Here is a 24,794-nt window from a genome sequence, read left to right as displayed (position 1 = left end):
CAGGGGACGTGGAGGGGCCTTTGTAATTGAGGACCCCGCAGAGTTCTGCTCGGTTCCACTCTCTCTGCCTCCCTAACCATTCAGCCTTCATTTCTGCCAAGCTCTCCCTCAGGCCCACCCCCACCTCCGCCTTGTCTCTCATTCTTACTTGAATCAAGAATGCATTTTCAGGGAATTCCCTGGTGGCGCAGTGGTTAAGAATCCGCCTGCCAGTGCAGGGGACACGGGTTTGAGCCCTGGTCTGGGAAGATCCCACATGCCGCGGAGCAACTAAGCCCGTGCGCCACAACTACTGAGTCTGCGGTCTAAGCCCGCGAGCCACAACTACTGAAGCCCGCACGCCTAGAGCCCGTGCTACGCACGAGAAGCCACCGCAATGAGAAGCCCACACGCTGCAACTAGAGAAAGCCCACGCATGCACAGCAGTGAAGACCCAACGCAGCCAAAAATAAAAAAGAAAAATTAAAAAAAGAAGGAAGAAAATTCTTGGAAAATTACTTATAAAAAATGCATTTTCCAAAACATATCTTTTGGCAGGAGAGGGCTATAGTTACCACCTTCTTCTCTTCCTATCAGGCTGCTAATGCCGGAAGGTCACGACCAAACTGGGCACAGGGACTCCAGAAGGCTCCCAATTTAGTTGCCAAGGACAGGTGGCGTGAACTCCCCTGAGAGAATGAGTGCGTGTGGAGAGGCTGTCACTCCTGAATGGAGTATTTCCAGGAGCCCTTGGGACCCCTGGGACATGGGCCTTCAACACTCTTTCTCTGGAATCACTACTCTTGGGAGAATTGCTTTTCTTCAATTCAGACAACAGATCTTGTAAGGTACCATTTTGTACAATCTTAAATCATTTAAGCTCTTAAGAACGCTAGAGAAACAACTTTAGCGAGTAGCTCCCTGGGCAGCAAGGCAGCTCATGTGGGCGGGTGGGCCTTTCCAGGGAGCCCAGGTTTGGAGAGAGGAGCAGACGGGCTGGCCCAGCTGTGTGCACCGTCCACCGGTCTAGAGAGGGGAGGAGGGAGCCAGACCCGATGAAATCTCCGCTGCTGCTCCCGAGCCCCGGACCCCGGTGCTCTCAGTCTCTCTGGAAGGGGGCTCAGCTGCCGACTGCATGAGGTTGTCGCAAGGTTGGAGAGAGAGAAGCCCTGACATCTCTCCTCAGTGCCCACTCCCCGCTCCACCCGTGTTAAGTTTCTAGAATCTTCTTTTTCTCTCTAGAAGTGATGAGAAGAGGTCATTAGCAGAAATAGAGTCCAGTTTAAATTATCTGTTGTTTGCCTTCACACCTTATGAACCGTGAAGGTCAGTGGTGGTGGAGAAATATGAGATCAAATTAGAATCCTTTCAGACAAAGAAATCTTGAGTTCTCAGAGAAATCAGACGATGGTTAAGTTTAGAGTTATTATTAATGATATTATTATAACAACACCCATCCTGATTTAAAGACTTAATAAATATTAATTTTGTGTTTACAGAGTACTCTTACACAGATTATCGCCCTTGACCTTCAAAACAATTCTGTAAGACAGAAAGGGCAGAAATATATTTTGCTCAGGTAAGACCACTGAGGGTCAGAAACTTGCTGTGAGTCACAACTAATAAATGATCATGTCAGACCTCCAGACCCCAAACTCACTGTTAACCCTAACCTTAACCCTTCCCTCATCGCGCTGACTTCTTCAGTTCTTGGATGCTTACCCATCAGATAGGAAGCGTACAAACTTGCATATGATTGTCATTGCAGGTTAAAAAAAAAAAAAAAGATAGATTTCATGCAACAGCTCACATTGTTCCATTGGGTCAACCAATCTTTATAGGCCTGAAAAGTGTGTGCATATGCATTCTAAGAAATGCTAACATTTATCGAGAAACCTTTTTGTGCCCGATACTATGCTAAATAAGGCGTTGACAGACACTTCCACTTCATCCTCTCAACAACCCTATGAAGTGGGTATTGTTAACTCAGAGAAGAGGAAACTGATTATCAGAGAGGTTAAGTAACTTGCTCAAGGTCACAAAGCCACACAGTGGGCTCAGAAAAATGTCTGTGTAGCACCAAAGCTCGTGCTCTCAGTCCCTGCGTTATTTACATCACAGCAGAAACCTATGTTTTTCTGGCACCTGCCCCTACTTCTCACAGAGAACCCCAGCTCCCTAAAAGTCCCCCCACTACTAAGGAGGTGTCTTACACGTGTCCTCCAGGTAAGTCCCTCCGCCCTCCTGTCAACCCCCCAGTGGCATCCCCGCCATTTGTTTACTCTCCTCCTAGGCCAGCCCAAACAACCTAGACATGAAACATTTTGGCAGTAATCACCTCTGCTGCAGCCTTGCTAATAACAAGTCGGAAGAGAGAATTGTCCTGAACTCACCACCACCACAGACTTTGTGGTACATTGTTTTATTTGCAGGTTAGAGTTGAAGTGAAACTTCTCATCTGATGGTTCCTTAAGCCCCTGCCCATCTGGGGCAGTTGTGGTAAAAAGGCAATCATTTCCCTTCCCCGAGCTCCACCTCCTCACCTGTGCAGTGGAAACACTGCCCCCTGCCCCTCAAGATGGGGCTGAACTGTGAATAACAGACATGCAGAGCACCTAGTGTGATGCTCGAACCCCTGGAAGCTAAGACAAGACAATGGTACTTCTCCCCAAATTCCCGTTCTGCAGGAAGACAGAGTTCCCCCCACCACCCTTATTCAGTTAATCGGTTAACCAACTAGTACAATACTTGTTGAGTGGTTACAATGTCCAAGTAAGTTCTTTTATAGGTGAGTGAGTTACATTAAGAGGCCTAGACATCACTCACATGGGATTTTTGTTGAAAATAAATATAATCAGATCAATATGTCATTATTTCAATGGATAAGTCTGAGACTTGGACATATGTTTTGCTGCAATTTTCTCTGTCATGGTGTTTGTTATAAAGGGGCTACAGCGTCCAGAGCCTGGCCCAGACAGCTCTGGACACATGTAGACTGAGTCATTTGTCAGCTGTCTGGAAACGAGGAGAAGCCTCCATAAACTTGGGCGGAAAAGCTGTGTGAAGATGTTTAAGAAGGAAAACAAACACAGGGCCCCATCCACCCAGGCTGAGAGTTTCCAAGGAGTCGCCCCAGCCAGCGGTGGTCAGCCAGGGCCGGTGCCCTGGGCCACTGAAGGTATACTGCCTGTGGGAGGTCACGGCCAGGAGTTGGGAGGCCGTGGCTCAGGCTAGTTCGCTGCCAGCTCTCCAGGCCGAGTGCCAGTTTGTCTCAGAGGATCATTTCCTGGTTCCCTCCCAGTCAAGCTCAAATTGATAAAGAAAAGACCTTTTCCACCCACTGCTGTGCTCTCCCCAGGATCAAGGTCAGCAGGACTCAAAGGGCTCTTTTCCATTGTGAGGGATATTGAGCCTGTAGTAACCCTCTAAATGTGAATTACTGGATGAATTTTCAGGTGATTTCCTATTGTTCTCACAGTTTAAGAAAACTAAAGTATTTCTTAAAATAATTTAACAAAAAACCTCCTGCTTGATTTGTCACCTGGATAGATTTTCTTATTTCATCTTTCTTTCCTATTTTCTCTTTTTCATCTTTATCTCTTTATTTTTACTTATCTATTTGTGTGTGTGTGTGTGTGTGCGCGTGTGTGATGCCTAGTATTTTGCTGTGGGACTATGGGACTACCCCCTGAGGAATTCCTGACTAACCACATGATTTCAAGCGGAAATTCATTAAAACATTAAAGTTGTTTACAACTGTCTGTCACTGATGCAAGAAAGGTAGATTGAAAGTGAGCTTTGAAGTGTCCTGGGGGCTCATCTTTTTTTTTTTTTTTTTTTTAAATATTTATTTATTTATTTATTTATTTATTTTTGGCTGTGTTGGGTCTTCGTTTCTGTGCGAGGGCTTTCTCTAGTTGCGGCAAGCGGGGGCCACTCTTCATAGCGGTGCGTGGGCTTCTCACTATCGCGGCCTCTCTTGTTGCGGAGCACAGGCTCCAGACGCACAGGCTCAGTAGTTGTGGCTCACGGGCCCAGTTGCTCCGTGGCATGTGGGATCTTCCCAGACCAGGGCTCGAACCCGTGTCCCCTGCATTGGCAGGCGGATTCTCAACCACTGCGCCACCGGGGAAGCCCTGGGGGCTCATCTTTACATGCATCCGTCTCAGGGTCAGACACCAAACAACAGGTGTCGCTAATATGGAGTTTAGGATAAGCATGGAAACTAGTTACTTTAGTGTCTTCAATTCAAATATGGGGAGGGGGCCGGATAACAGAACGAAATCCGTCAGACACACCAGGGAGAGGGCAGGCGAGTCCCGACTGTCCCCTCCCAGCCTCGCTCCCCCAGGCTGTCTGTTCATGCCCAGTCCAACCCACGGCTGGGTCACCTCCATCCCCACTCCTTCCCCACTCCAGGGGGAAGACTCCCCCTGGGCTGAAGGTGTATCATTTGCTTCCTCAGGCCGTCGTGGAGCCATGGGGCCAGGTCACGCCTGCCCACAGCTGCAGGCCTTCGCATCCCTGGGCCCCGAGGTCTGAAAGTCGACCCGGCTGGAGCAGCCGAGCCCCTGGAGGACGTAGCTGAGCAGCAGCAGATGAAAACTTCCTTCCTCCCCGTGCAGCTGCGGCCCACCCCGCCGCGCGCCCGCCCCGCCCCGCCCCGGCTCCCGCCCGGACTGCGGCCGCAGGGGGCCCGGAGCAGGCACGTTCTCTTCCGGGCCCCGGGACCGGCTTCTCGGCAGGCCGGGCCCTCGGGCTCCCGCGGGGCCCGGCTGCCCCTCCCCCGCAGAGGCAGGGCCGTGGGACAGAGGCACCAGCTGCTCCCATTTGCTCTGCTCCCGAGGAGGGGAAAGAGGGAGAGGAGAAAACCCGGGACGTGGATGCAAGCAGGGGGCGCGCTCGCAGATCCCCCGCCTCCGGGACCCGTGGACGGCGGCAGCCCCGGCCATGCAGACCCCCTAGCCCGGCTCGCGGCATGGGCGACGGTGGCCGCAGTCCCTCCGCGGGCTGGAAGCCCTGGCCGGGCGGTCCCGCCCCGCGGCACGTGTGGGGCACGGACCCGCAGGCTCAGGACGCCGTGGGAGGCTCCCTTCCCCAGGCCCAGGCCGCCGCCGCGGCTGAAAGCCCCGGGTCCGGGGGAGGTGGCGAGGCGCCGGCCCCCTGCCCGGCACGCCCGCGGAGCGCTGAGGGCTCGGGCACCTCCACGCGGCCCAGGAGCGCCAGGCTCGGCAGGCATCGTTCGCTCCTCCAGACCAGCAGGAGCTGCCCGGCCCCGCCTGCCGCCCTGCCTCTCAAGGTAAGAAAGTGCGCGTGGCTGAATCCCTGAGACCCGAGCTCTTCCCAGAGAAGCGAGAGTGGAGAGAGGGGGCCGATGTGCCCGCAGGGCCCCCAGTTCCTCACACTGGGGTCTCCTGTCCGCTGTGGGCCTGGCTCCTTCCTCTGTGCTCCGCCACCTTCCCTGCACGAGCGGCTTATCGTGCGGAAGGAGAGAATGAATCGCCAAAGATTTCTGCCAAAGACTAGCGTCCTTTATGGGAAAGCGGAGAGGGAGGTTGGAGGCGGTACACGGACACTTGTTGAGCCCTGTGCTGTGCCAGCCCTTATGCTGGGTGTTAATCTGCATAGCCACCCGAAAAACAAAGGCTCCTATCCCCAACTTCAGATGAAGGCATTGGGAAGTGGTTAGGCAAAAATCCTCCTCTTCCTCCCATAAAGGAAAGGGCAGAAGCAAAACCTGTTCTCCGGAATGGGCGAGGGGGACTTGGGGAGGCTTCGGTGGGTTTTGTGGAGGTTTCCAGAACTGGAGTGCAGTCTTGGAACTCAGCCCCATCTGTACCCAGTGGACCACCTTCCACCCCTGCCGGCAGGTCGCTGTTCTTCCCGGGCGTCAGCCTCCAGGCCCTGCTTCCCTTCCCACCAGAAGGGAAAGGGTAGCGCTGGGTGGTTTCCAGCGCCTCTCCCGGCTCCAGTCATGGCCAAGCCTGCTCTTTGCTCTTAGCATTTTATTCTCTGCATCTCCACTCAGCCTCCTCACCGGGCTGGTGCTTGAGCCCAGCCTCCCCTCTCCACCCAGCTCAGGTGTACTGATCCCAAAATGGGTGGACAAAATTAAAAATTATGCTTTTTGTTTTCTCTTTCCGGATAGCACGGACATCTTGCTATACTCTGTACATATATAGGCAATGAGGGTGAGGGAGGGGTTGGTGGGATGAGATGGAGGAGGGGGCCTCTTGCTGGACTGTGTGGAAGGTCCACATGGAGGGACGCTTGGGGAAGTCACCAGAGAAATGGATGAAATTCACAGCATCGGGAGAGGGGCCTCCCAGAGGTGTGGACGTGATGCTGCTTCCTCTGGAGCCTGTGCCTCCCTCCCGCGTGATTTTGCACCCTCCTTCCTGCCCCTTTCCCCGTAACAGGCAGCCCTTACAGCCACAGTCGAGAATCAGGGAGAAAAGATGAGCTCAAGTTCTCTTTGGAGGGAAACTCTTGGAAGAAGAGAAATGCTAGCATGCTTCCTTAAGAAATGGTTTACATTCCATCCTAGTCCTTGTATCTTGCATTTCCTACAGGGACTTAAGAGGAATGACATATCCGTGCGTCAGAGCCCAGTCTCTGAATGTGGGGTCACACGATAGTTGTTTGTGTTCTTTAATGCTGCTCTGATGACTTGAAAACTCCATCTCCCCTCCCTTCTCCTCCGCCTTCCAGGTATGAGAAAACCTCAGAGCTGTTGCCAGTTCTCTAGGGAGAGGCACTGTGGGACTTGCTCCAAGTGGGTAGATTTCTGCCTGTCTGCCCCATTTAGCCACTTTTGCTAATGGGTCCCCAGACATCTGCCCCATCTAAAGCAAGGATGGCAAGATTCCTGGCTAAAAACCTGGAAACCCCAGGTTCAACTCCTAACCTTGAACAAACCACCAGAGCTCTGTTTTCCCATCAGAAAGCCCTGAGGATGCCACCTGCCTGGCAGTCGCCACGGGGCCAGTGAGGGTCCCTCAGTAGGCCTATCTTAGGGGAGAGAAGAGAAGCAAAGTCAGTGGGACAGCAGGTAGGACCGGGAAGCATGGAGTTAGAGGGGTCAGTTTGGGGGCTCTGGGGTCAGGGGAGGAAGCAGGGCTAAACTTAACCTTGACCATGCTGGTCAGACTGTGTGACGCTCTCTGCCACGGGGAAGAGGGAGTTGGGAAATCAGCACCTGCAGAACTACAAGTCCCTCAGGTGCCTCGTGGCTGTTATTAGCCAGGTGACCCCTGCCTGGCCTTGGGCGTTAGAGAAAGGAAGAAATCAACAAAGAGAGGTTTCCATCCACCCAGCCCTGGGCACATGACGGTTTCCCTGGGTCTGATAGATTAGTGCGCAAGCACCGCCCTGTCCTCGCATGAGCTGGAACTTAGCTGTGTGAGTCACCGCAAAGTGACAGCAGACTGGTTAAAAATGTCTTCTGTGAGCTATCAGTGAAGAGGCCTTTCACTCAATACACTCATACAAATGTGATTATTTACTACATTTATTAAAGTGAAATATTGCTTACGTGGAAGCAAAATCTATTCCTACATGTGTATCATAGGATGGAGGTCCTTGTATCAACTTTCCAAGCAAAAAAGTCTGGATCCTAAGTGTAGACTTTCTTCTCCAAATGGCTAAATTTACTCCCTCATTGTTGAAACAAATGGGGTCCAGGGTGAACATTGCTGATGTATCCAAGTATCACAAGGAGCAGGTGCAATAGTCACTTAGTTCTTCATCCAAACCATGACTAGGCTTTAGTGAAAACTACCACTCTCTGTGCCCTACAGAGAGCTTCCAAAGCATGATTCCCCCTTACAGAACCTCACAACTCTGTGAGGTTATACATTATCATTGTGCCCACTTTGTGGATGAGGAGACAGATGCTTGAGGACGGTCAGTGACTTGCTGCGTCCTGAGGCCAGGATGCAGCAGCTTGGACAGAGCTCCTGTGGTCCATGCACAGGGGCTTCAGGAATATCAGGTCTAGTGACCTAGCCTTGCTGATATGTGACTTGAGTTTGGGGCTAAAGACACAGAAAACAGACACAAGTCAAATGAGAGGGGAAAAAAGCTTTCTCTACAATCATTTTGGGAATTTTCCATTTTTTTAACTAAGTCTTCCTATCTTACATATTTTATGTTTTGAAATTACAATGACTTTGGGTGTGTAAATGACATTAGAAAGACTTACCTGGTGGTCTAGTGGTAAAGAATCCACCTTCCAATGCAAGGGACGTGGGTTCGATCCCTGGTCAGGGAGCTAGGATCCCACATGCCGCGGGGCAACTAAGCCCGCGTGCCACAACTACTGAGCTCACGTGCCTCAACGAGAGAGCCCATGTGCTGCAAACTACAGAGCCCATGCGCCCTGGAGCCCATGCGCACGCCACAGCTAGAGAAAAGAAAACCCGCACGCCACAACTAGAGAGAAGCCCACGTGCTGCAACAAAAGATCCCGCATGCCTCAACGAAGATCCTGTGTGCCACAGCTAAGACCTGAAGCAGCCAGAAAAAAAAAAAAAAAAAGAGCTAATTCACAGCTTCCCTTCCCAAGAAAGCAACTTAAAAAAAAAAAGAAAAGAAAATTAGCAGTAAGTAATATTAAAAATTCCCCCCAAATGCCATTTCTACAAACCCCACCTGTAGCTTTAAATTTTCCAAGGATTTTACCTCTTTATTTTGGTCTTCCTCTTCTCTTCCTCTCTCATCTCAAAAACAATTAACTTTTTGAGTTTTCATCACCAGCTGCTAGGAGTGTTCAGGGTTTAGAAGGCAGAGTGAGAATAAGCAGGGCAGAAAAGGCCTCCCTGGAGGCTGGGGGCGGGGGCGGGGGCACAGGGACGTGGGGGGGGGTCGCAGTTATTCCCTGAGGTGCTGAGGGGAAGGGGGTTCCATTTGTACACAGCAGATCAGAGAGATTAGCTTTAACCCTCTGTGTCTTGGATTGTTTTGCCTTAAAATAAAACCAGGGTCTGAAATATGTCTGTAAAGTGTATCAGTTTTTGATAGAGAGATTTTATTTAGAGAAAAGGTCACTGGCGCTGGGATTCAGGAGATGAAATGAAGCTCTGGTTCTGCCAGCCAACTAGCTAAGCGCCCTGACGACTCACTGAGCAAAGCGAGGTTACCCCGTCTGACCTCTGAGGTCTTTCCAGGTCTACCTTCTAGGATAAGTATGAATCTTCGAATCCAGAAAGGGAATGAAACTGTTTAATGAAATAAAAGTATGAAAATAATTTAATTTCATCTACCTCCGCTTGTCTCTAAAAATTATTTTGTCAAACGGCTCCAGGGCAGGGAAGCTACCCTCAGCGGGCTTGCATCTCTCAGGGGATATGGGATTTTAGCAGGAGCTGGGATGTTCTCTACAGGACCAGCACTGAACAATCAGTTGAATGAATGAACCTTGGAAGGGGGTTAACATCCAGTGATATGAGTCAGTGCCATCTTTGGGCAGTAACACAAATCCCCACCACAAAATTTTAGAGCCACAGTTGTTTGCTGTCTGTTCCCTAAAGGCTGATATTTCTTTCTCTGACCAGATTCCAGTTGAATGAAATTCTCTTCTGAAGTTCAATACTGACCCCCAGGTACACCTAACCCCCAGGAGGAGGTCATTGATCTCATCTGGAGTAAATGCTTAATTTCTCAAGCCTATTTGACTTTTCTGGCCCGTTGTGAGTTTAGAAACTGTTCTGCTCATAGAATGATAAAATTCTAGATAATTCTGTCATTATATTAATCATTCTTGGTGAGCAATTTAGAATTTTTAAAAGAAGCTAGAACAAAGAGAGAGCTTGCACAAATGCCATATAGTAATTTGAACAGTGATGTAGATAAATGTGCAGTGGTATCCCTTTTAAAGGATTTTGGTATTTAGAAGACAGTGTTGATCAGATTCAAAAGCTTATCTTTAGTCTGTTTTACACTGCATTGGTTTTGACACAGATGTCTTGATTTATTATTTGAGTAAATAAAACCTGAGGTAGCAGAATGGGTTTCAACTCTTTTTCATCTTGTGGTTTGCCTCGGCGTTCCCATGACAACGTTCTCTCACTCTTTTTCTCTCCTTACCCCTTCCTTTGACGTTTACACAGATGTCCTGTGGTCATTGTGCAGGAGCCGCCCTCATGGCCCCATCTCACCTCCACATCTTGATGGGAGAAGAGGGCAGAGAGCGCACGGACCACTTCACACATTGCCCCTGAGACTTGTAGAAACGATTCGGGGTGGGAGCTGGGACCCAGGTCTGGCCCCCTCTTTGGTTCAAGTTAGCTAAGGAAGGGCGACCTCCTCACGCTGGGTCTAAACTCCTCATCTGAAATGTGAAAAGATCAGACTGTGGTTTCCTACCCACTAGCTCAAGATTCTAAATTCTTGCCAATCCATTTGCACCTGTGTTTGTGAAAACTCTACCAAAGCTACACCTTTGATGACAAATCTCTAAAAATCCATCATATTTAGAAGTCACTACTGTTGGGAAACTCCTTTATTGGTAAAATTAGATACCTCTCCAGTATCCAGAGGATAAAAAGGAACCAAAATACATTTTTAAACAATTTATGCCAATATATACCCAATTTTCTAATCTCAAGTGTTAAATTTCTCTACAAAATATTGGTAGCACGAGTTAAGTATTAGGTTTGCCCTGAGAGATTTGGACAAAATACTGAATTGAGTTTTTTTATAACTATACAAAAAGGAGTTGTGTTTTATTATTCTCCCATATTAAAAGGAAATACATTCGCTGAAAGGGATTGTTTTGTGTTTGTAGTCCCGTGAATTAATTACTCAGCAAAGGGAATATTAGAAATCGATTCCAGAATTAAGGCCCAGAATGAAGAAGAGGCTTGTCCGCACTCAGCCAGTTGGAATCAGTTCCAACAATTGCCTGTTTAACTTTCAAGTTTTGTGCCCTTGAACAAAAGTGTTCTATCACTTGCAGATTAGTTAGGATTCTTGGTTGTGTATGATAGAAACCCTCAAGGCTACTTAACCCCAATGAGGGGGATTCATCATGAGGAGAACCCTTGCCTGTAGTGTTGGGTGTGTAGAACCAAGGGCGGGGGTGCAGCTGCGTCAGGATCACCTGGCATGAGGGCTCCAGAGCATCCAGTTCTCTTTTTTGTTTCTTTTTTTTTTTTTTTTAATTTTTGGCTGCGTTGGGTCTTCAATGCTGCGCGTGGACTTTCTCTAGTTGTGGTGAGCGGGGGCTACTCTTCGTTGCGGTGCGCGGGCTTCTCATTGGGGTGGCTTCTCTTGTTGTGGAGCACGGGCTCTATAGGCGCGCAGGCTCACTAGTTGTGGCGCACAGTCTTAGCTGCTCCGCGGCCTGTGGGATCTTTCCGGACCAGGGCTCGAACCCGTGTCCCCTGCATTGGCAGGCGGGTTCTTAACCACTGCGCCACCAGGGAAGCCCCAGGTCTCTCTTTTCAATTCACCTGTTGCCCTCTGCCCTTCCCAGCACTCTTCTCCGAATCATTCTTTCTCTTTTTTCACATCTGCTTCCCCTACTCCAGGGGGAGGAGTATGGTCACCCACAATTCCCAGATTTATATCTCCTCTCCTTAAAGACTGGGATTCCACAGACCTGCTTCCCAATCCCCCTGCGAAGAGGCGTCTTGGTCCAGTGCAGGTTGGGGGTTGGTGCCCACCCAACCTACTATGGTGGGGACAGCTCATATGGTGCTATCAGGTCTACTGAGAGCCCAAAGGTGGTTATAACCATGTTAACCTGTGTGAGGGACAGGTCCTAGGAGTTGATGGGACATGGAGAGAAGGGGGCAGGTGTGGACGGCCAACCCAATAGATGACACAGACACTTTCAGGGAGTTTCACTTAAAATTTATAAAGTCACTGCTTTGTATAAATGTCCTATCTGAGCCCTCTCTGATTTTAGGGAAGCCAGTTTTTATAGCTCTTAAGGAGATTTTTTTAAAAAGCATCCCTGAACAAGCAATGTATTAGAATCAAATTATTGCCTGATATGACTTATAAATAGATTTGCTTCCAGAATCTGCTACTGGGCATAATATGGTAAGTTTTCTCTTTCAAAGACTTTTTTCCTTGTAGATTTTTAGAGACTGTAAAATGCTACATGATTTACATAAATATAAGTCCTTCGGTGAAAGCAGGGTTCTGTAGCCCTTTGGGTTCTATGTGTGATCTGTTCAACATTACAGCCACTCCCTGGGCTACTCACAGTATCCGAGAAGTCAGGACAGTGAGGAGAAGCCATGTTCCTTGAACTGAACCGTATCAGTGAAAACACGAGATGGGCAAAGGAAAGAACCCTGGCTCCACATTGTCACCACTGCTGGGCCACTGCAGCCTGCTTTGTGAGGAAGTTCGCTCTCCTTCGTTCTAAAGGAATCAGCAGCTGTGGCTCTTTTTTGGCTGCCCTTTGTGTTGTGCACATATCCTGTGATTATATTTAGTCAATTTTAACTTTTTGGAATTTAACTTTCAATTTTCAGGATGCGTGATTTTGTATTAACCTTTCAATTACCAAGTCCAGCAGATCGTGAGCTAAAAAGCTCCAGGACCCTATTCAAGCACTTACAATGTTCTGTCATTTGAAAATTCCATTTTATCTGCAAGAAGCTTGGTTACTCTTGACTGAGTTCTCAATCTGATTGTATGATGAAATAAAAGTTAAAATGTCACTCCATCCATCCCATGCCATAAGCAGAGAGATCTCAATCTTTTTCCATAAAGGATTTAAAGTGCCCTACAACTATAGCACAAATAATAAAAATAATGGTGAAGGTAAATAGTAATAAAGAATCAGTTCTAGGAAAATATAAATAAGTGTCAAGATGAAGAAAAGATCAGGTCAAGATCAGGAAAAGAACCCAAAAGAACATGCCATAAAGGCCAACAGAGCTGGTATGTTTGAAAGTCAAATTTGGCTGTGTGCTTTCTAGCTGCTCAAGGTAAAAGAGACATGGTTAGCTACACAGTTCTAACTGTGAGAAGGGATGGAGGGAGCGAGGGAGGGAGGAAGAAAACAAGGGAAGGAGGGAGGGAGGGAGGAAGAGGTCCTCTAACATGTTCCACAGAAATCAATTCTCTTAGAAAACCGAATTTTGCTTGCCCTTTAAAATAAAAATAGCATTTTGGATAAAAACTTTTCAAAGGAGGACTTAACATTTACTATTTCCCTGTTTCCTTAGATACATAAACATATATACAACATAACTTAATTTTCTTGATAACTTAAGCAATTACTGTAACTGCAGTATTGCTTGCTGGCAACTTTAGATCTGTGAGACTATTTGCTTCTACACTTAATGCCCCAAATACTCTGTTTTCTCAGTTCTTTTTTGCTTTTTAGTAACTTTTTAGTTTTCTCCATGCTGGCCTATCCCTTCTTGCTGCTATTAGTGTGTCTACCTCTAATACACTTTTTTCAATCTACCACAGGCCAGGAAACTAGACAGCAGATTTGTTTAAATTGTAAGGCAAGTTCGTTAATTGCATCAAGTAAAAGTTGAGTGGTTCATCTAGCAGAAGGACTGAGTGGGCTCATCCAGTGGAAGGATTGAGTGGGCTCATCCAGCAGAAGGATTGAGTGGTCTCATCCAGCGGAATTTTTGAGTGGGCTCATCCAGTGGAAGTTTTGAATGGGCTGATCCAGAGGAAGTTTTGAGTGGGCTCAACCAGTGGAAGTTTTGAATGGGCTCATCCAGCGGAAGGATAGAGTGGCTCATCTAGCAGAAGATCTCACAAGTTTTAGAAAGGATTTTTTTCCCTCTGATTTTTTAAAAATTAATTAATTTATTTATTTTTGACTGCATTAGATCTTCGTTGCTGCGTGCGGGCTTTGTCTAGTTGCGGCGAGCGGGGGCTACTCTTTGTTGCGGTGCATGGGCGTCTCATTGCGGTGGCTTCTCTTGTTGTGGAGCACGGGCTCTAGGCGCGTGGGCTTCAGTAGTTGTGGCAGGCGGGCTCAGTAGTTGTGGCTTGTGGGCTCTAGAGCTCAGGCTCAGTAGTTGTGGCGCACGGGCTTAGTTGCTCCGCGGCATGTGGAATCTTCCCAGACCAGGTCTCGAACCCATGTCCCCTGCATTGGCAGGCGGTTTCTTAACCACTTCGCCACCAGGGAAGTCCCTCTTCTGATTTTGTGTGTTCAGAGATGATACTGCTGCTTTCTGTGACTATGGCCATGCTAGGGATGAATAAAGTTGCTGAACAAATAACTTCTGGATTCATTCATTCAATAAGTATTTCTTGACCACCAGCTATGTGACGAGCAATGTTCCAGGCACGGGTGGTACAGCAGTGAGTTGACAAAGTCCTTGCTCCTACAGGGAATGATAAACAAGCAAACAACACACGGGCATAGGACTTCAGATGGCCATAAGAGCTTGGAAGAAAATAAAACAAGGGGTGATGAGGGGAGGGTGCTCGAATGAATGGTTTAGTTTGTGTGATGACAGAAGGTGACCTCAGAGTTAAGCCTTGAGTGACAGGCAGAAGGCAGCCACGAGAAGATCAGGGAGGGAAGGTTCTAGGCAGGGTTAGCAGAAGAGCCCCCTGTACCTGCAGGGTCACTGGGGAGCGTAAGTTACTGTGAAGCTTACTCAGAGCTATAGGCAGGGCCAGATCACACAGGGCCTCTTAGTTTTTGGTAAGGATTTTGAAATTTATTCTAAGTACAGTGGGGAGCCTTTGGAGAGTTTTAAGCAGGAGAGAAACACAGAAATTAAGGGAAAGGTGGGTGTGTTTATGAAGCGACCTTCCTACAGTTACTCTGCAGATTACAGGTTTGAATCTGCCTCCCATTTCCTAATCTTGTCAAAGAAGCCTTGAGGTACACAGCTTAACTCCCTCTGAACACTGGGGGCTCTAATTTTCTTCAGAGTCCTTTAGTTCTGAAATGTAGAGGTTTGATGAGGTCCTGTGGACACAGACAGGTAAAGGGGGAGAAAACTCCAGTTACTCAAGGATTTGAGATTTCCCCAACTGAAGCTGTGTTCTAATGATAGACAATAGAGTAGATCTTTTCCATATTTGTAACCTCAAAAAGTTAAACTTATTGCAGTGCATAGAATTTATGATTTAAATAGAAAAACTCCCCCCCCCCCTTTTTGAGCATTACAAAATGCATTGCACATAATAGGTGCTCCATAAATATTTCTCAACTTTAGATTATGGCAAAACCACACTAAGTGACCTTCTCTTTTACCAATGCCTTCCGTTCTTCCCTCAGGTGCTTTCATCCCTCCGGTTCACATCTGTAGGCAGTGAACTGTGAGGCCATCCACGCCAGGAACTCAGCAAGCAAGGGGTGGTTGGCACTCTTGGAGTCCATCCAAAGTAGAATAAAATTTCAAACTATCTTTGGGGTCATAAATTTAGCCTAGTGGTGTTTCTATGAAAGTGTATTTCTCTTGTGGCTCAGACTAATATTTAAGGAGTTCCTGGGTGGCCCCATAGCCAAAGAATTACAGTAATATTTCTGGCTGAGCTTGGTAACCTAGTTTTCTGGATCTTTTTTGTGAATAATCTTTATGAATAATGACCCCCAATAGCGGTAACTGTTCTCCTAATGAGCCAGCTTTACTCCATGCTTTAAACAACCTCTAAATTAAATTTTTTCTATTTAAATAAATCAGTCTACTTTTCATGCCATTTTAGAAAGCTCATGGCAAATTCTTTCCCTTCTCATCCTCGATCTGTTTTAATAAATGAGCTTTTCCTTATAGTTCTCTGCAAACTGCTCTCCTACCACCTTTATGCTGTTTTGTGAGGCACTGAGGACCGGCTGCCTTTGTTTATTGTGTCGTCTTGTTGTTCGCAGCTTCTGGAGCCCTTTGAGAAAAAAACATCACATAAATCCCGTTAGAAGTAATGGCAGGAATTACACTGTTGACTACCTGTAAGTTACTTTAAGCATTATTAAATGTTTCTGTAGGTCCTTTATAAAGCACAAAACAGAGGCAGAAGATTTTTTTTTTTCTAATTATTCCAGTTTTTTTTTCACACACACACACACACTGTATTTTATTTTTACAAGAGATAAATAGACTGACACCAAGCATTGTACGTGGATGACCACAACAAAAGCAACAATGATTGCAATTACCAAACATGAAACACACTCATACTATGTCATAATATTGACATTCAGTCCAGTAATCCTCCACTGTGACAACTCCTTTACTTTGCAGTGAAAATTGATTTGTATATTCTTTGCCTCTGAGTCCTTGTGGGATTTTTTTTTTTTTAATTCAAACAGAAAGTCACAAAAATTATAATCATCCTCATCAGTTCACTCAGTCCCATGTAATTAATTATTTTTTCATCTTGATCTTTTGTTAGCACTTTTATGAATTCATCAGTTTTTCATTAGAGTTCTGAAAATGCTTATTCATTCAGTTCAGCAATACAGTTACAAGAAACCTGTACTTGTCAGAGTCTTTTCTATGAATTCCTTGAAGATGAAACCCTTTTATAGGAACATATTTGCAAAAGCATCAGAGTACACCCAGAACTGTCTGTAAATGACAAAAGACTTAAAAATGACCACGGTTAAAGATTTGATGAAAGTTCATAATAGTGCAATTGACAAGGAAATTTAGTTATTTCTGAGATATATATTTTAAAGTAATAACTAGAATTATGACTTATAACATTATACCAGAACATATAAGATTTTTAGAAATTTCACGTAATGTCTGAAACATTTATATTAACATATTTCCTTACAGATAACCCAATGAAAGTTTAGTTGTTTTGTTTGTTTGTTTTTTTATACTGCAGGTTCTTATTAGTCATCAATTTTATACAAATCATTGTATACATGTCAATCCCAATCGCCCAATTCAGCACACCACCATCCCCACCCCACCGCAGTTTTCCCCCCTTGGTGTCCATATGTCTGTTCTCTACATCTGTGTCTCAACTTCTGCCCTGCAAACTGGCTCATCTGTACCATTTTTCTAGGTTCCACATACATGCGTTAATATACGATATTTGTTTTTCTCTTTCTGACTTACTTCACTCTGTATGACAGTCTCTAGATCCATCCACGTCTCAACAAATGACTCAATTTCGTTCCTTTTTATGGCTGAGTAATATTCCATTGTATATATGTACCACAACTTCTTTATCCATTCGTCTGTCGATGGGCATTTAGGTTGCTTCCATGTCCTGGCTATTGTAAATAGTGCTGCAATGAACACTGGGGAGGCAGAAGATTCTTTTTCTGCTTTCTGTAAGCTTAACGTTTGTGGTAGACAAACATATATGCAAAGAGGCATTTTTAGACATATATATACAAGAAACATCAGCAGAATAAAGACAAAGGTTTACTACTTTGTGTAATAATCAGTGTAGGCCTGCAGTGGGGTGATTAGTCAGGAGAAGATTCTTAATGGAGATGGGCCATCTGAGTGAAAGCTTGGATTGATAGAATGTAGAGAGGGCTTGAGTTTGTGGTTTCTCCTGAGTTCATGTGTGAATTTCATGATTCATTATGAAGGAACGCAACAACTATGTGGTCACGTATTTAGAGAGTGAATGTTTTTCAAACTGAAAAAAATTAAGGTTTCTGGCTTGTTAGTTTATATCTTTTATTAGAAAGTATAAAAAATAAATTTAAATTAGTCAACTACATTTACTGAAAAGAATAAAATATCATGAGAGAAGCACACATTCCAGGATTTAAAAATAAGCATAATTTAATGCAACACTGGAGAATTTGAAACCAAGACCAGAAAATCTGGACATAGAGTGCCATGTCTGTGCCTTAGAGAGTGGTGGCCCCGCACCGGAACTGGCCAGTTTCCTTTCCCAGGTGGCAGGTGATGATGGCAACTGAACAGGGCCGCTTTGGGAGGCGTTGCTAAGAGACACAGAGATGCAGGAAAGGGCCCTGCATGCCGGACCAGTCGGTGAATCAGAAGCTATTTCTTGCAGGAGGCAGGGGAGGCGGATTGACTCTGGGACGATTCTGTGAATGAGCAAACGTGCAGGGACTGAAGCTTGCTGTAGACACGAAGGATCCTGCTGTTGGGACAGCAAATCGAAGCAGGTGATCCAGGCTGGGAGCAGGCCCCTGTGACTCCTGAACGAAAATGACGTTTAGAAATCTGTGACACTAACAACACGTCATGTCGGTTCACGACAGTAACGTGTAGATTGGCTTTCCTGCCTCTTTCCTGCCCAGACGGAATCGTTATGATTATTAAGACCTCTTAGGCCTCTTAATCACGAAGACCAGCCCAGGAACTTGAAGCACTCATTTCTCTCCCTTCACAGCCTCACTGGGCCTGCCTATGCTGCTGGTGGAGCAGCCTTTGCCTTCTGTTAAGGGCAGGAAAAAGACAAAATAAGTTATTTCTGACTGTAGAAGGCATCAAAATCCATCAACATGCTCAGAGAGAGAGCCATTTCATTCTCTTGTTAAAATCACATTAAAAGCTAGCTGCAAACCCCCATCCTATTGGACCTCAGCTATGCTCAGGGCTCCCTGTCTGCTAACTTTGGGCCAAGGATCCAGAAAGGTCATGACAGGAGAAGTTAATGAAATCTTGCCCTCACATCTGTCCTTCAGCACGTGGTCGGCATGAACGCAGCCTTGAAGAGCTGCCCCAGGGGCCAGACTCTGGTGAGAGGCCGGCTCTGCCTGCCCCTTCCTCCAGGGTGGCCTTGGTGAGTTACTTAATCTCTCTGTGCCTCAGTTTCTTCAGCTGTAAAACAGAGGTTAAATGAGGACCTGCCTGATAGAAAATAAGGATTAAGTGTGTACTAACATTTAAAGTACTTGGAACCATGCCTGGCATGGAGTTTGCAAATGCTGGGGGACCCCTGCTTGGATTAGCTCTCTGTCTGCTGGAACTTCTCCCAAACTGCGTCCCACCCCAGGCCCTGTGCTGCTTCTGTGCCCCAGGCTGGGGGCGGGACTCTGCACTTCTGGAAGAATGACAGCACAGAAGTAGGGGGTGGGGTCTTCCCTCTGAATGCCTGAATACCCTCCCCCATCTCCACCCATAAAGATGAGGGCTATATTTTCTTTGTTTAATCATAAATTCTGTCATATATATATGCTTAATATCTGAATTCACTATGATTTCATCACCCACTATGCAGAACTGATGGGACCTTGAGAAACAGAAAATTGTTTAAGCTTAGAAATGTAGGAAAGCAAAAGAGCTCCCTGTAGTTGGAAGAGTAAAGCCATGTGCCTCAGGGTCCTGAAGACAAGGTTAGCAAGTGGGAGGTAAGATAGCAAAGCCTGAAAAACCCTGGCCAACAGCTTCATTGCGTCACTTCATAACCACGATGGCCTCCCCTTAATTCCCGCCCCTTTCTCCCTGCTTAAAACTCCCCAGCCCTCACCTGCGCCCCCCCAGGAGTCACAGGATTCTCTTTCTGCCCCTTTGCAGGCACAGCATCCTCTCCTCCTCTCCCCAGACACTTGTTACCGCTCTTCAGTGTGTCTAACCGAAGGGAAGGGTCCTGAGGAGACCTGTGCTCCTGACACAGAAACCTCCCTGGGCACAAGTGCGTGTTAATAAAGTATCCTGCTACTCAAAAACGTTTTGAAGAGGTTTCCATTGTTAGACCACATTCTAAAAGTAAAACACTTAAGCCAGGTGTACCTAGAGTTAAAGAAAACTTGGATTTTACAAAAATGTATTGGATAAAACTCTAGTGGTTCTCTGGGTTTAAGTTTGCTTGGTTAGTTCCAGTGTCCTTTTTATTTATTTATTTATTTTTAAGGAGGGAATACCAACCTTTATTTATACTTGGGTTCAGGTTCAGAGGTATCTTAGAATATATAGCAAAGCAGGAAAAAGCACAGATTCTGGGATCAAGTCTCAAATTCCAAAACAAGCATATTAACTGTGTTACAACAGGCAAATGTTACCCCCAGTTTCTTCGGTAAAATGGGGGGAGCATCACCCCAGCTTCCAGCATCTGGTACAGCTGCCTCCCCTCCCACCCCAGCTCCCTCACAGGCAGCCCGGCTGAGAGAACACAGCTCTGCAGGTCTCAGCTCTGCTGGTCAGGGTGGGACGCAGTGAGTCACTGAGCCTCTGAGGTAGCCCCTCACCCCAGTGTTCACCAAAGGCAAATAGGGGCTCGTGAACTGGTACAAGGACCAAGTGAGAAAACCACACGTAGGTGTTCACTAAATCTTAGTTATTATGAGTCTTGCCCAGGACAAGGATGGGGCCAGAGTGTCCAGCAGTGTCCAAAGTGGGTGCTCAGGACAGTCTATTGGGTATAGAAAGAAAGAGGTGGTACTTCTTCTTATATTTTTATATCTCATCTTTAACATTTTTATTTTGTGCTTTAAAATGTACAAGATATATTAATATGAGAGTATTAATATATCAATCATAAATAAATATGTGTATTTGGGGGACAGATGCTCAAATGATTTTGCTGATGGTGTTGAGGGGAATGGTTTAAACATTGTGAGGCTTATCAGACTCAGAACTGTTAAAAAACAAAATTCAACTCAGTAAATTTTAAAGATCTTAGTGGTTTTCTTCAATGATTTGTGAATCAGGCAGCATCCCATCTAAGCAGATAGAAAGGGGCTCCAAGGTGCTGTACAAAATGAAAGACTTTTATAGGCCCAAGGGAGTGGGAACAAGGAAGTTATACCAGCCAACAGTGGAGTGCTTGTGTCAGGTCCCTTTCCCATAGGGGCTGCAGGGGTCTATCGGGCAGACGACCTCACTAGTGCTGACCAGGTGATCCTGATGGACAGGTTTAAGACTCCATTCCTGGGAGAGGCTGAAACTGTAGTAAAGTTAAGCCTGGGTTTGGTGATGTGAAGCTCAGCAGAAGGAATTCCATTTGGGGCCTGTTGCCTTGTGTTTAACAGAACAAATATTCAAAACAAATATCATCTATATGACAGTTTTGTCTAAGTCTTATGCCTCTTGCAGCTACCACGATTCATCCAAAATAGGGCTGGAGCACCTATTTTACTGTGGCCTACTTCCGCTCCAAATTCCACCGTGCAGAGGTTTTTACCGCACCACCAAGCAATTCTCAGACACCAGCTGGGTGTCCTACAGTTCAATTCAGTTCTGACACTACCTACATGGAGATGGCGTCAGATCCCAGAGGTTAAGGGCTCGGTCCTATAAGACTGCCCCTTCCCCCTCTTCAGACATCAATCACAGGTCTAGACTGTCACTGGTGCTTCCGACCCACCGGCTACAGATGGGAGGTTCCAGAGGGCCCCTCCTCAGGTTCAATTAACTTGCTCAAGTGGGTCACAGAACTTAGAGAAGCATTCTACTTACTAGATCGTCAGTTTATTATAAAGGAGATAACTCAGGAACACCCAGGTGGAAGAGATGCAGAGGGGACAGTCTGGGGAAAGGGCACGGGGCTTCCATGATCTCTCTGGGCACCACTCCCCTGAATCTCCAGGTGTTCACCAACGTGGAAGCTCTCTGAACCCAGTCCTTTTAGGGGTTTAACGGTGGCTTCATTACACAGGTGTAATTGATTAATCATTGATTGAACTCAATCACCAGCCCCTCTCCCTCCCTAGATGGGGTGGCGGGGAGGGACTGAAAGTTCCAACTCTGATGGAGAATAGGTTCCTCTGGCACCAGCCCCCTTCTTTAGGAGCCTCCCCCAAGTCACCTCAATAACATAACAAAAGACACCTCCTTGGATCTTGTCTTAGGAAATTCCAAGGGTTTTAGGAGCCCTGGGACAGAAACAGGACAAGACCAAAGACATATTTCTTACTATAAATCACAATATCACATATAGGCAATAGACCATTTCACTCCTAACCAGAATTCCATACAAACAGCTTTAAAGGATGAGATTTGGAGAAGGGTTGCCAAATTCAGCAAATAAAAATAGCAATATTTGGGACATACTTTTTAGTACACTTTTTTGTTGTTTATCCGAAATTCAGTCTTAAGCGGTATCCTGTATTTTATCCAGCAGCACTTGTTAGGAGTTGGGTCTGGTGTTGAAGGCGCATTAGCGAGAGACCTTGGGCAAATGACTTAGCTCTTCTGGGCCTCACTTCCTTTGTGCCCTCCGTTGCTGCGAGCATCCTTTTTACAGTGGATATCAGCACTTAGCATGGTTCCTGCACAAAGGAGATAAAGGTCTAAATTATAGGTATTATCGTGATAGATGGCTCTGTTACTTGCAACTCAGTTTCAAGTATTTACTACAAATCTTACCTCCTTTGCTTGAAGGTGGGATCCACATTTGCACAGACTTGCACTTAACGTGTGCACAGTTTGTTGAATTTTGCATAAGTACTGCTTCTGCCCAAGCACTTCCACTGAGTCTGGTTGACTGGCTCTTGGCTGGCCCCCTCTTCCTATTCTCCTATTCCCTTTTCCTTCCCGTAGGAAGAATGAAGCTTTGTTCTCAAGTTATTTCAAGCAGGCTAAGCCCTTGTGGAAACTGCTTCAATCAGTTTTTATAGGCCACTAGGTCCCACAGGATGTGTAAGATTTATTGTTCATATCAAATTGAAAAACTCCCCTGTGTAAATCTTTGAAACTACAGATGAAAATGAATGGCATTCACTGCAACCACTGTAAAGATTTAATGACATTTGCATTCAAGCTGCTGAAAGTAAATGATTATGGATGCCGGGTGGCTATTCTTTTGCTGAGTTTAGACCGTTTAGAACAACTTGCCCAACATTATCTTGATATTAATTCAGGGTGTGTGAAATGTCCCCCTCAGAGCTGTGGGTTGGACATGATGGAAACTTAGACATTTCTCCACAATTATGAAGCATAACAAGGGTTTGGGGGAGGGAACCCAGGACAGCGATAGGGACGGTGGGAAAGACCTCCTGGAATGCTCACGCACCCAGACCATCCCCTGAGAGGAAGCAACGGTGCCCAGGAGAGAGCGCCAGCATAGTTCTCACAGTCACAGCACGCCAGCTCCCGACGTCTGTGTGCCGCTGCACTGAGGCACTTCGCCCGCCTTCCACTTGCTGTCAAGAAGGAAGATTAAAGTGAGAATTAAAGACTCTCTGAGTCTGACTTTATTTTTAAAAAGTCCCTGACCTTAGCCCCCCGCCATTTCAACTCTGCTATTACTAAGCATCGCCCTGGGCCACCCACTCTGCTCAGGTGTTCTGGGGCCTCTGCTAGGTAGGTATCCCCCATATGCAGGCTGCAGAGGGGCCAAAATCAGGGGACTGCGCAGTCAGTCCTGTGTTCCCAGGGTGTGGGCAGGTGAACTGGACTGAACTTCCAGGCATGCGGAAGACCATTCTCTTCCACATCATTATCAGCGAGCATTTCCCACGTGCCAACTGATGGAGGGATTTTCCTTCGGACCCCGGGTGTTCCACGTTGGGAAGCTGAAGGGAGGTATTTGCAGTGGACAGAAGAGAATGCCGGGGACGCTGCTCCAAGCCAGCTAGACGACGCACGGTGCACCGAGCGGATAAGCCCAACCGCCACCTGTTGGCTCATAAGGGGGAGATCAGTCACCCAGCCGCAACTGCTGCGGGTCCCTTCGGAGCAGCTCTTGCCTGCATGGCCCTGGGGGCTGTGGTCCACTTCAGCATAAGACAAAGCTCCCACCCTGGGCCTTGAGCATCACCCCTTGTCTGGACCATCCGATTGTATTTCCATCTTCTAGTTCCGTCTGCCCATTTTTGTGCAATTTCTTATCCCCTCACAAGTTACGATTCAAGCTTTTGAGCTCATAGAACACACGGTCAGAGTCCAAGGGCTTTCCTGGTGCTCTTTCTGTAGGAGGCGTTTTGAAGGATGCTGTGACTCTGGGTAAATGACGGCTTTCTGTTTCCTTATCTCTCACATGAAGCTTTGAATGAGATGGCTCTGGAGTTTCTTCCAACTTTCGTATTCTTTGAGCCTCTGAGATGGCGTAATAGGTATGAATACACTATAAAGCAAAGAGGGGACAGAAAACTTAGGTACCACTACTGTTATTATTATTTTTCTTCTGAATTATGTCTCAAACTGAGGTATGGCACAATACCGATTTCTCTCAATTCCTAGTTCTGGCAGATCGACCAATTTTAAAAACTGATAATTGAATGTCTGCCCAAAGAACCCATTAGTTTTACAGCTTCAGCAATCCACTTTCACTCATTTAGCAAATATTCAGTTTCAGGCTCTGTGCTAGACACCAGGGAATTTAAAAAAAAAAAAAAAAGACAGACCTGCCCTTGCGGTGTGTATATTCTAGCTGAGAAGACAGGCATTGAATAGGTGATTAAAAGTCTAACAAATGTTACAAGGAAGGTCAAGATGCTGTAGCAATGTGTAGTGGGAGCACCTACCTGGTTTGAGTGGGTAGGAAAAGCTTCCTGCCAGGAGGAACTCTCCAGGTTAATAATAAGAGCTAACATATACTGAGCCCGTTTTATATGTCATCATGTTATGTGCATTATTTCATTCAGTCTTCATAAGAACCCCATCAAGTAGGGTCTGTTATTGTTTCTACTCACAGACAAAAGAAATCAAGGCACAAGCGGTGACAACTATGCCCTCACAGCTAGTTGGAGATAGCCCTGGATGTGGGTGCAGGAAGCTGTACCCCAGTCTCGGCCGACTGGTAGGAAGGAAGCTGGACGAGCCGGGGGCAAAGGCTGGGACAGGCCCCGTGCCACCTCGTGGGCTTCGTGAGCTGACGCTGCAAGGAAGCTCCAACAGCCGCGTTGTCCGTTGGTCCTTCAGATAGTAACGTGCTTCTGAAGGAACAGCTGCTTTCTAATTCAGGAAAGAGGCAGATGGAATGGTTCATACACAGTCAGAGGTTATTAGGGTTTGTGAGAAGTAAAATCTCCTTAAAGTAAAATT

At 46.5% G+C, this 24,794-nt stretch overlaps 1 protein-coding gene across 1 annotated transcript; it reads left to right on the top strand.

Annotated features, from left to right (window-relative positions):
• The first annotated feature begins 2,743 nt into the window (after positions 1-2,743).
• LOC132356568 (basic proline-rich protein-like) lies at positions 2,744-12,243 on the top strand. Its single transcript, XM_059909429.1, has 3 exons — positions 2,744-2,751; positions 4,445-5,278; positions 12,174-12,243. The coding sequence occupies exons 1-3, from the start codon at positions 2,744-2,746 to the stop codon at positions 12,241-12,243; spliced, it is 912 nt and encodes a 303-aa protein (XP_059765412.1).
• Positions 12,244-24,794: the final 12,551 nt, after the last annotated feature.

Source organism: Balaenoptera ricei, chromosome 21 (assembly GCF_028023285.1).
Source record: "Balaenoptera ricei isolate mBalRic1 chromosome 21, mBalRic1.hap2, whole genome shotgun sequence".
NCBI lineage: Eukaryota > Metazoa > Chordata > Mammalia > Artiodactyla > Balaenopteridae > Balaenoptera > Balaenoptera ricei.
Note: the sequence above shows the minus strand (reverse complement) of the source record. Positions and strands in the feature narration are given on the sequence as shown.

Coding starts and splice junctions, on each gene's coding strand:
- LOC132356568 (XM_059909429.1), top strand. Junction 5,279..12,173: donor CTGCCGCCCTGCCTCTCAAG/GTAAGAAAGTGC, acceptor TCAACATTACAG/CCACTCCCTGGGCTACTCAC.